Source organism: Diospyros lotus, chromosome 1 (genome assembly GCF_014633365.1).
Source record: "Diospyros lotus cultivar Yz01 chromosome 1, ASM1463336v1, whole genome shotgun sequence".
In the NCBI taxonomy this organism is placed as follows: Eukaryota; Viridiplantae; Streptophyta; class Magnoliopsida; order Ericales; family Ebenaceae; genus Diospyros; species Diospyros lotus.
In genome coordinates, this window is record NC_068338.1 from 47,820,591 (window position 1) to 47,833,588 (window position 12,998).

General features: G+C 32.5%; 1 protein-coding gene and 1 pseudogene across 1 annotated transcript; one reads left to right on the forward strand and one right to left on the reverse strand.

Annotated features, from left to right (window-relative positions):
- Positions 1–3,300: 3,300 nt before the first annotated feature.
- On the forward strand, positions 3,301–4,641 carry LOC127807460 (chalcone synthase 4-like; annotated as a pseudogene).
- A 5,604-nt stretch (positions 4,642–10,245) lies between these two features.
- Positions 10,246–11,852, reverse strand: LOC127807467 (chalcone synthase 3-like). The gene has a single exon (XM_052345338.1). The coding sequence runs from the start codon at positions 11,754–11,756 to the stop codon at positions 10,596–10,598; it is 1,161 nt and encodes a 386-aa protein (XP_052201298.1). The 5' UTR covers positions 11,757–11,852; the 3' UTR covers positions 10,246–10,595.
- Between the last annotated feature and the right edge of the window lie 1,146 nt (positions 11,853–12,998).

Here is a 12,998-nt window from a genome sequence, read left to right on the forward strand (position 1 = left end):
AGCTGCTGATCTATGGGGTCAGGGACAGTCGAGATACGTAACACAGCTAATAGTTCTCTCTAGTGAGTACGGAATTTATGTCTTGTCTGGACACCAAATGTTGATGTGGGAATAGTCATGTCCGTAAACTGTTATCCCCTACAGGCCTTGCTTCCAAAATTTGCTTATTGACTAGGTCGAATCGAAGTCTACTAATTAGAATGAACTCCTGCTTTTCGTACCTATATATTTCCCCGTTGATCTCAAACCACATTTCATTGTTAAGGGCCTTAGGAAATGTCACCTCCCTAAAAAGAATTTGGTAGATCAGCTGTGGTGTAGACATTTGGAGGGACAAGGGATCTGCAAGAAATGATCGAGTGGGCTCGACAAGAATGTTTACAACATGTTGTAACGGTCGAGAGCGAGTTGAACTAGCCCCAGTTGGTTGATCCCGCAGTGTGTAGTAGCCTGTGTTCCAAGGCACAATACCCTTTAATCATGAATATAAGTATATTGCCTACTCTGCTGATCCATCTGTATAAAAAAGCAAAAACAATACAAAAACAACAAATGGATAAAGTTATAAGTATCAATTTTTTAGTAGAACATAAAGAATTTTAGTATCAAAAACTAAAATTTAAATTTTTGTGGATGAAGGTTGGGCGAACATCATCCACGATGAAGTCTGCCCAATACCCATGCATCAACTGGATATGTTTTACTCACCAGACTGGTAGGGCGAGCTTCAATTGCACTGATGAGCAATTCAGGCGGGCCCCACTTTTGGTAAATCCATGCGTCAATGAATAAAATAGAATAGGAGAAAAATACAAAAAGAATACATTGATTACAGTTATTTTCATAACTAATTTTTTGCTTTAGAAATGTGTAGCTTTAATGTGTTGGGTAGTAGTTTTAGGAGGAAAGCATACGATTGAAGGTTTGGATTTTTTGTAAAGTTAAAATTGTCTTTTTATTTTGTTAAATATTATTAAAATATTATAAATATAATATAAAACAAGCATTAAATGCCTTTTTATCCAAATAAATTTAATGATTATTATAATCCACATAGTGTATTAAAGCAATATACGTATAGTTTAATAAACACACGTTGTTAACTATTAAAGATCCACCATGCATGTTTGAATAAGAATTTGAAACTCTCGCTTTTCAAAACGTGGTAATTTTTCTAACAAAGGCACGTAGCAAAAGCAAGAGCAATTAATTACTAATTGTTCTTTTGAGACAAGTCTTGAGTGGGACATCCACCAACTTGGCTAAATATATTATACTCTTCATTTTAAGGGGGTGGAATCCAAAAATACAAAAAAAGATGTAATGAAATCACGTCGGATTACAAATTTCAAATGAGATTCCTCTAAAAGTTGCATTTGTATAAAGATATTTAAAATGATGTCATTTCAACTTCTGTCAATTAAAATGAGAGCTATGTAATTAGTGTTATTTTAATTCATTTACATATTTTCTATAATAAATATGTGTAATCAAACACACTCTAACATTAATTAGACTACAACAGTATATATTATTATGTATAAATTTGAGATAAAGCCAAAGATGCAGAGACATGCTACCTTTGCATTATTATTGATTCTACTTTTAACCTATGGCAGAATTTATCAATATAATTAGTTGACAAAATAGGTGTATCTATTTAAATATTAAACTGATAGTAATATTTGAACAGATGATATTTGATCTTTCTAATATTGGGCGAAGATAGGATTTGAATACATGATAGTGAATAGTAGTAAGTCAAAAAGTTTGGGCACTGTCAGGTTCAATGCTTGGGACAATCAAGTCCTATAGTCGTCAATTTAGTCTTTCCTTCTTGGGTGAGTACTCCATCGTCAATTAATTTATTCTTACTTGCGCGAGTTCTTACGTCGCTGCTTTGCAAATACCTCATGAGTGTGATTCAGTCATGAAATTCAACATGTTATAACTACGTGTTAATTGAAGTTGTTAATTTCATGCGAGTGCGCGTGAGAGTGACCGTCTTCTTCGATTTTTCTCCTTCTCAATTTCTTATTCATTCATTATTATATCATCAATAGGTATAGGTCTTCAATCCAACCGATTTCACAATTACGCCTTCTTTTTAGCGGTTCTATTTTCATCCCCATCATTCTGTTGTGTGATTTATCAGGTATGTCTTTTAATTTTTTTATTAGCCCTTAAATGATCAATTAATTTTGTATATATATTTTAATATTTGTGATCCCTTTGTTATTAGTGTTGTGCCATGAAAAATAGATTGAGAAAAATAAGAATTTTTAAAGAAAAAATAAAAAGGCTCGCAGCAGTATGCCACAAGCCTCTTTTGCGACGAAGTCTTGTGGCAGACCCTTGTGGCAGAAGAACTAGTGGCGAAATCTTGTGGCAAAATCTTGTGACAAGAGTTAGTAGCGAAACTTTGTGACGGAAGAGTTAGTGGCAAAACCCTTGCGGCGAGCATCCTAGCGCCAAACTCTCTTGAGGCGACCTTTCTTACGGCAACCTAATTTCACCCGACACCGAACTCGAGTGGACCCTACATCACAAATTTTAATTATTATTTTTTTTCAATAACAATTAGTGAATCTAGATTAATGGATCGACGATGGTGTTTATTGAAAAACATATGTTGGAATAAATTAATTATAATAGTTTAATTGTTGATTTTTTTATCTAAAAATGCTAAAAAAATAAATTTAAAGTGAAATATTATGAATTTTATATAATAAAAAGTTTTATTCGTATTAATTTTATTTTTAAATATAATCATAATGGACTCATAAAAAATTTTGATTAAGGCCCCTAAAATCTTAGGTCTGGCCTAACTTTCATTAAGTAGTGGACACCATATTCATAATTCATATATACTATATTAAACAATTATTACCTTAGTAATGCCACTCTTCCAATGTATTAAAATTAAACAACTTGGGCAACTAAGAATACATTGACCCGCAATCAATTATATTCTTATATTTAATCTCAATTAATAAACGTTTAATTTTAAATCTTTAAAAACTATTAAATTTAATATTTGGTGATGAAAACTAAGTAGCTTTTTAACGTAATTTTTAGGGGTTGGAATTGAGTTCGAAATTGATTTTGTGATTTCTACAATATTATATAATATATTATCCAACGTGACCGCCAAGTCCAGAAGGCATCGTCGTTCATGGTAATTTCCTCAACGGCCAAGTCGAGCCGCCGACAGGGCTAGGACTAGGAGTTGTATGCTATAAATAGGATCAAAGCAACCCACCTCTCTCATCCACCAATCCCTGCAATTCATCAATACTATTAGAGCAGGAATTAAGCAAGGCTGTGATCGATGGAGCAGATTGAAATAGCCCAGCAGTGCCATAGCGACAGTCACAGAGCCATGATCCTCGGCATTGGCACTGCAAATCCGCCCAACTACGTTTATCAGGCCGACTATCCCGACTTCTATTTTAGGGTCACTAAGACCGAGCACTTGCCGGATCTCAAAGAGAAGATGAAGCGCATTTGCGAAAAGACATGCATAAAAAAGCGTCACATTTATCACACCGAAGAGATGCTTGAGGGGATGCCTAACTTGTGCACCTGATTGGCTCCATCTATGGATACTCGTCAAGAGATCCTAGTCGAGGAAATTCCAAAGCTGGCCAAAGAAGCTGCACTCGAGGCAATCAATGATTGGGGGCAATCGCTTTCCAAGATTACTCACGTGGTGTTTGGCATCACCTCTGGTCTCGATATCCCCGGTGCTGATTTGCGTCTTGTGGAGCTTCTTAACCTTGATCATTCTGTCCAACGATACATGCTCTGCCACCAAGCTTGTGCGGGTGGGGGTTGCATCCTTCGCCTAGCCAAAGACATCGCTGAGAATAACCCCAGTGCAAAGGTCCTTGTTGTTTGCTCCGAGCTCACCCTTTGCATCTTTAGGGGCACTTGTCATACCCATTCTGAATTGCTTGTCAGCCAAGCACTATTTGGCGATGGGGCATTAGCTTTGATTGTCGGATCTAATCCCGATAGATCAATCGAACCTCCCATTTTTTAAGTTGTGGGAGCATTTCAACATACCATTCCCAACTCAAGGAAAGCAGTTGAAATCCACTCTGGCGATGCCGGCCTCATTGTTAATTTAGCCAAGACCTTGCCTGGCCACGTATCAAACAACATCGAAAAGTGTTTGGTTGATGTTTTCACTCCGCATGGGATCAATGATTGGAATTCACTTTTCTGGGTGGCCCATCCCGGTGGTCGGGCAGTTCTAGATCTGATTGAATCAAAACTCAATTTAAAGAAAGAGAAGCTCTTGGCCAGTCGATATGTGTTGAGTGAGTACGGAAACATGGCAAGTGCTTGCGTGTTCTTCGTTCTGGATGAGATGAGAAAGCGGTCCCTTAAGGAAGAAAAAGCTACCACTGGAGAAGGATGCGAATATGGGGTATTGTGTGGATTTGGACCAGGATTAACTATAGAGACGGTTGCTCTACGCAGCGTTCCCATCGGATCCCTCAACTAGCTAGGTGTGGTTATATCCATTAGTATTTATATATGATCAATAAAAGTAAAATTATAATATTTTATTTATTGTGTAACACCGAAATAAGGCTAACATTGCCCGCCGTAACTATAGCTTTCCATGAACAACATGCCTATTACTTTTTTAATAGAGAAAGATATCTTCTTTATATCAAGGGACTTTTGATCAGTAGAGGATTTAATCCAATGGATGAGATTTATGCATGTGACCCAATTATTTGCAACCCTTTTGGGTACAATCCTTTCTAATTAAATCGATCGAAATATCATGTATTAAGCACGTAACTATCAATTTAAGACATGTCTAAACGTAATATGTCTTTAAGTCATGAATAATAAATACAACTATAAGATAATTATAATGTTAGATTAATTGAACTGTTTATAACTAACAAATCTGAGCTAAATTGATGATAGGCTATAACATGAATATCATCATCTTGTGTATTTCATTAAGTTGCATTTGGATAAGTTATTTGAGCTTGTCATTTATTATTTAAAATTTGAAAAATAAAAATTATTTTTTAATTACTTTTTTTAATAAATATGATCAGCATTATTATGTTAAGATAAAATCACAGACAATACAAATAGCTAAGAACACCACCAGGCAAAGTCAACTGAGTTTAAAAATACAAGTCCTAGTTAAAAAGCACTAACACAAACAACCAAACACAGAACGCAAAGCAGGAGAGCGTAGGGAGATAGATTGATCTGCCAATTACCAAATCGTGCGAAGACAAAAAAAAGAAAACCATTATTCTTTGGTTACTAATTGCTGCAAATTAAGAATTTTGGTTCAAATTTGAAATTTAACTCAAAAAAATAATTAAGGATTTCCAATGAAAGTTATGAATATAGGTGTCCATTTCCAATAAATTGTGTCTTGCGATCCTAAGTAGGGTTAGTAATAGTTCAGATCCTAAGTAGGGTTACTAATAGTTCGATTTGGTTTGAGTTTTAGCAAAATCAGAACCAAATCAAACTTAACTAGTAAAACCAAAATCAAATCATTATCCATTGATTTTAAAAATTAAAAATCATAAGCAAACCATTCGATTTCGATTTTAACCATGGTTTAATTTAGTTTGATTCATACCAACAAATAAAAATAAACTCTTACAAATAGCATTCATAAAATTTTTTGATAATTTCACAACAAACAAAGATAAACTTTAAGAGCAACTCTAAGAAATATACCATTTTCAGCGTCAATTTCAATTTGACATTGAAAAGCTCTCGAACAAATACACTATTTTGGTGTTGGGTGTTCGTGATTTTATATAAACCACGAATAACACGCAAATATACACGGTCAAAACAAGTAAAGTGATGAAAAAGATATCGTTCTCACGGAGATTAGTTATTAACCTTTTAAATACTAAAATTTATTTACAATTAATTATATTTGGATAATTGATTAATTAAGAAAATTAATTAATATATAACTAACAATTAACTAAGAATTAACAATCAATTGGTTAAGCCTAAGATTTTCTAAATTCACCCAGTAAATCTACTTTATCAAATTACCTTAATTTTTGGTGGATTAAATTACAAACTATGTCAACACAGTACTTTAATTTATTTGTTAACTTATGTCTAGGTCTAACAAGTTTATTCAACTAACCTAACTCACTATATGTCTATGTGAATTAGAATTAGAGAACACATTAAGCATTTATACTCATTATATGAAAATATTCATTACAAATATAATCACAAATTGCACATGTAATCAAGTAAATGTATTCCTCAATTAACATATGTTATTTTGTTCAAAGTCTATATATTTCTTATTTATCTATGTCTAGCATCATAAGAAATCTCAAATCATGTAATTGGTGATCAAACAATTACAAGCATTAAATTTAAAATAAAATAAACATAATTAATGTAACAATCACAATCAAAAATTGATCAGTAACTAATAAAGTTTTAATGCATAGGATTCTTTAAAAACTCTAGACAATTATTTAGCCACTCATAAGAAATAAAATATTCTCAAAATTAATCAAGAGTTGTTGCATATATAATTGAAATCCTAAATAATTAAAGAAAAATAGGAAAGGAAAACTAAAAAAAGAAAGGAAGAAATTCCCTAGCCCAGATCTAAAACAGATCTGGGTCTTAGATCCGCGGCTGCGTGTGGAAGCCTTCGCGCCGCTTGCTGCTTCTCTTTTATTTCTTCTTGATTGCGCCGTCCAGAAACCTCCCATTCCTTCAATTCCCTTGTGCCGTCCCAGTCTCCAAATTCCTCCTCTCATCCGTGCGCATATTATAATATATATGTATACACATGGGCTTAGCCTTCCCTTGCACATTCACGGCATTCACTTAATAACATAATTATAATATATAAGTAATGTAATATATAATATATAATATATATAATATAATAGATAATATAATATTTAATCTGCTATTAATTTTATTTATATTATAATATTAATTGTTTTTAATATTTATTTTATTTTTTTTATTTTATGCCCAAATTTTCAAATTTATTTCATTTACTAGATTCCTACAAAAAGATTAAAATAATTTAAAATTCATATAAACATACATTTTTTAGAAAAAATAACACAAAATTAAGATAAAAATTAAATAAAATATGCATACAATTAAACCCGATTATTGGGCATAATTTTCAATCACCAAATTTGGTGTTATATTATTCACCAACACCAAATTTTTTTTTTATTGTATTTCTAATTTTACCCCTCTTTGTATAATTTTAAAACAACTTATTCCCTTTATCCTTTATCACTTTTATTATATTTGTATATTTTGATTAATAATTAGAAATATAAATTAAATTGTTATAAAAAAAATATACTGATATAAATATTTTATTAAGATCTATAAAATGCGTATAATATTGAATATATTTTAAAATATGTAATATATTTTATAAATACTATGTTAATATAAAATGAACTATTTTTGTTTATGTATATAAAATTTTTTTATTTTAATAATTACTTAATAGAAAGAAAATATCCATAATGTAAAAACTAAATAATATAATAAAAAGCAATAACATTTCCATTAACTTAAATTAAAAATATATGATAAAAATAGAAAAAAAAAGTTTAAAATAAAAATAATAACATGGCTTAAAAATAAAATACTCTCTATTCTTATATTATGCTAAGTTAAATAAATTAATTAATATTTATTAAATATTTATTTATAAAATATTCTTTAAAGATTCTCTATTACTCCAATTTGGTGTTAAAAATTTTAGTGTAAAACACCGCACTAAATCTAGATTTGCTCTAATAAAGTTACATTCTTCTTGCATAAAGTTATAAATTAACTTTAAATTTTTTGGATATAATTATTTGATTGATAAAAATAAAATAATTTAAGATTAGGTTTTGCTTTTATTTGTTAATTACTTTATAAATATTAAATATTTTATATATTTGTAATGCATTAGTTAAAATATTTGTAAAAAAAAAATGCATTAGTCAATATATATATATTATGTGCATATATAATATATTAAATAAAAAAATATCTATTATATATATGTATATTTGGTTCGATTACCCACACATTCGGTTTGATCTCGGTTCGGGTTTTAGTTTAAATTTAGTGAAAATTATAATCAAAATATATCCATTAAAACAGTGTTTAATTTTTTTTTCAAATTAAATCATTATTCAATCAAATAATTTTTAATCACCTTAACTGATCGGATTTCGATTCAATTTCTCATAATTTTAGTAGCAATTGACATCCCTAAACCCTTAATGGAGAATAAATTATAAAGAAGCAATTGACATCCCTAAACCCTTAATGGAGAATAGATTATAAGTCTCACCTATATGGAGCAGGGATCCCTGGGCACACTCACCCGATGCCATGAACTTGTTCTGAGTAATCCATAAGAAAAACTATTTAAATAAGGCGCGCGGGATTATCATTAACTTTATTTATTGCACTCCACTTAACAATAGAAAATAAAATATAAAAGACTCATAAAAAGATTTTTTTTTTCCAATTAGATCGATGACATAATAATACTTTTAGTTTTTCTCTACATATGCGCAGATCTCAATTTTAAACAACTATTTGCTTTTTTTTTAGAGGGAGCATTCTCTAAAATACCTAAACAAAAATAATTTTTTACTTTTAAAGATGGCTTGTGTTGTTATTTGAACACAACAATGAATTATTTTGAATGAAAACGTCATCATTGAACAGCCTAAATCTACGGGAAAAAAAAAATTAGAGGTCGCAGGAAAATCCCTGCTCAAACATTTTGATTCTTAAGTCAATCACTAAAGATAATGAAAACTGTATTGAAATAAGTATTAAATACATCATACTTTTTCATAAATGAGTGGATACTTATTTATAGAGAAATATGAAATAATTTATAGTAATTCGATAATAGGATTATTGCAAATAACGCATATCTTGATTGTCTCTAGTTTGACTAGGACTACGATCATTATAGATGACGTTTATCTTTTATACATGACATTTATCTTGCCTTTTTTGGAAATGAAATTTCTTAGGGACGATGGTTTATCCCAATATTCCAAAATCATTTTAAAGTTAGAATTCTTTATGGATAATCGATTATTTTCTTGAAAAACTTTTTAGATGTCGAAGTTATCTAATTTACACATTTGTGTGGAATACTCACATATGAAAAATTTATACCTTTCAACCTGAAATAATGTTTTGCGCTCTTGCACTTTTAATGGGCCTTTACTTATAACACAATAGCTTAGATATTGACTAATAATATCTCACAATAAGTGTAAAGTTTATAAATTTAAATATTTTTTCATCTCTTAGCGTAAAAATGTATTTATAATTATTATATATATATTATATATATAAAGAGATCATGCATAATTGAAAAGTCTTTTCGGCTTTATTCTCCAACCAATTACAGCAAGAGAATATTGCACTTTGAAGATTTGTTATTTTGCATGATTGAGACACACACACACACATATATATTTATATATATATATATGATTTTTGCTGGGCATGTTGGGTGTTGTTCTAATCAAGTTAATGAAATTTCATCTTTACTTTAAAAAATTCTAAAATGTTTAAATCGTAACCAATACAAATCTAGGACCAAAGATTATCTCAAATAAAAATCTAAAACTATATGAGTATATATAGAGGAGAGGGGGGGGCGGGGGGGAGGAGGAGGAGGATACAAATGTAATTTTAAATAATATATGAATTTGTTGTTGCGCCATAAACTAAGGCATGATATAAATATCATATCTTTCTATTTCCTGATTATAAAAATGGGTAAGGCTCCATGAAATTTAGACAACCATGAGATTGTGGTGGAACTGTGTCTCTGCCCCAATAATGCCACAACCAACACAATAGTGAAGATAACTAGTTTTGTCGAGAAAGCAGCAACAATTGATCTTAGCACTGCAAACTTGGCATTGATCAAGGTCTGCTATGAAAGTATCTCTGTTTAACATTTATTTCAATAAACTTGTTTCATACATTCATAAATATAAATGATAACTTTTCTATATAAATTGGTTACACCTTATAAGGACTGCAACCTTTCACATCAATATCAAGCAACATGGCGCAACCCACTTTAGTTGAGGGTTTCTATGGCAATGTTGCGCACGGCAACTGTCTCAATTGAAGCGACTCAAAAAAAAATTCACATTCTTTTTTTAACATATACATGCATATACACAAGTGTGATAAAGCCAAATAAAACATCACATCTTTTCATTCAGCAATAGAAATCAATATGAATATTTATATCACCATTCATTACAACTCAAATTTATGGGATAATAAAAACTTAAATACAACTTAAGCTATTTCTTTTTTTGTTGTCTTCAAAAACACTTCTACAGATCTTTTCGTTGGGAGAGCCTTATACACATACTACCCCAATCTAAATCTGGTCCCCCAATCCAAGCAGTGAAACGGACTGAAACAATTAATTGGAGAAATACAAGGAATGCAATTGAAAGAATAAGACTTTAATTACCTTACTATATATATAAGGAACCTATAACCTCGTTCTCCATAAGCAAGCTAGATTAGATGGCAACACTACGTAGAGCAACTGTCTCGATAGTTAATCCTGGTCCAAATCCACACAATACACCGTATTCGCATCCTTCTCCAGTAGTAGCCTTTCCTTCCTTCACTGATCGTTTTCTCATCTCATCTAGAACAAAAAATACGCAAGCACTTGCCATGTTTCCATACTCGCTCAACACATGACGACTAGCCAAGAGTTTTTCCTCCTTCAAATTGAGTTTTGATTCGATTAGGTCCAAAACAGCTCTACCACCAGGATGGGCCACCCAAAAGAGTGAGTTCCAGTCGCTAACTCCTTGTGGAGTGAAAGCGTCAACCAAGCATTTCTCAATATTATTGGATACATGGCCAGGCAAGGTCCTAGCCAAGTAAACAATGAGCCCGGCTTCGCGGGAGTGGATTTCGACTGCTTCCCGAGAATTTGGAATTGTATGTTGATAAGCTCCAACAACTTCAAAAATTGGAGTTTCGATGGATTTATCAGGGTTTGAACCAACAATCAAGGCTGATGAGCCATCGCCAAATAGTGCTTGGCTAACAAGCAAATCGGAATGGGTATGGCAGGTGCCACTGAAAATGCAAACTGTGAGTTCAGAGCATACAGCAAGAACTCTGGCACCAGGGTTATTCTCAGCAATATCTTTGGCTAGTCGGAGAATGCAGCCACCACCAGCGCAAGCTTGGTGGCCGAGCATGTATCGTTGGACGGAATGGTCGAGACCAAGGAGCTCCACAAGCCGCAGATCAGCACCAGGCATATCAAGACCAGAGGTTGTGCCAAAGACCACGTGAGTAATCTTAGAGAGTGGTTGTCCCCAGTCTTCGATTGCCTTGAGAGCCGCTTCTTTGGCCAGCTTTGGAATTTCCTCCACTAATATCTCTTGACGGGTGTCCATAGACGGAGCCAAACAGGCGCATAGATTGGGCATCCCTTCAAGCATCTCCTCGGTGAGATACATGTGACGCTTTTTGATACAGGTCTTCTCACAAATGCGCTTCATCTTCTCTTTGAGATCGGGCATGTGTTCGCTCTTGGTGACCCTGAAGTAGAAATCAGGATAGTCAGCCTGGTACACATAGTTCTCCGGATTGGCGGTGCCAATGCCGAGGATCATGGCGTTGCCTGTGCGGTTGGGGCGCTCGGCTATTTGCTCCATCACTGCTAGCTCGGTTAATGAACTTGGATGAAAAATCAAAGAAAATTAAGATGGAATTTGCAGTGATGATGGATGAGAGAGACGAATGGCCATTGATGCTCTATTTATACAACACCTCTCCAGTACTCGCCTGAGGGGGTGACGCTCTATTTTACATATGATGAAGCATGTTGGACTCGGCCGTCTCGTGGCATATTATTATAATCCACATAGTGTATTAAAGCAATATATGTATAGTTTAATAAACACACATTTGTTGACTATTTAAAGATCCACCATGCGTGTTTGAATAAGAATTTGAAAGTCCCGCTTTTCAAAAGATGGCAATTTTTCTAACGAAGGAACGTAGCAAAAGCAAGAGCAATTAATTACTAATTATTCTTTTGAGAAAAGTCTTGAGTGGGTCATCCACCAACTTGGGTAAATATTAAGATTATAATATAAGGCCATAGGCCAAAGTGCATATGCTGAATGACTACCTAGCTAGATGCATTGTTCCCGTGGATTTTAGGAAAAGTTAGCTTAATCCTTCCTAGCAGACAAATTAATGGTCTCTGATGACAGAGAGCAATGCCAAAGAGGTATTCTCTATATATACTCTTCATTTTAAGAGGGTGGAATCCAAAAATAAAAAAAAAAAGTAATACAATCTTGTCGGATTACAAATTATAAATGAGATTCCTCTAAAAGTTGCATTTGTAGAAAGATATTTCAACTTCTGTCAGTTAAAATGAGAGCTAAATAATTAAATATTAAACTAATAGTAACATTTGAACAGATGATATTTGATCATTTTAATATTCGGCGAAGATAGGATTTGAATACATAATATAATAATCACGACAGATATAAATAGAAAATTAGTTCCGAATTAATTTATTTGACTATTCAATGTAAAATCCGCATAGTGAATAGTAGTAAGTCCAAAAGTTTGGGCACTGTAAGGTTCAATGCCTGGGGCAATCAAGTCCTATAGTCGTCAATTTAGTCTTTCCTAGGGTGATCAGTACTCCATCGTCAATTAATTTATTCTTACTTGCGCGAGTTCTTCAACTTTACGTCGTTGCTTTGCAAAGACCTCATGAGTGTGATTGAGTCATGAAATTGAACATGTTAGTTATGTGTTAATTGACCTTGTGATTTTGAAAATGTTCAGAGCCTACATACTTCCATTAAGTAGTGGACACAATATTCATAATTATATTAAACAATCACTACAAGGAAAAGTGGTATTGCCGGCGA

Excerpts from the sequence above, each read along its gene's own strand:
- LOC127807467 (XM_052345338.1), bottom strand. The coding sequence starts at position 11,756 with ATGGAGCAAATAGCCGAGCGCCCCAACCGCACAGGCAACGCCATGATC.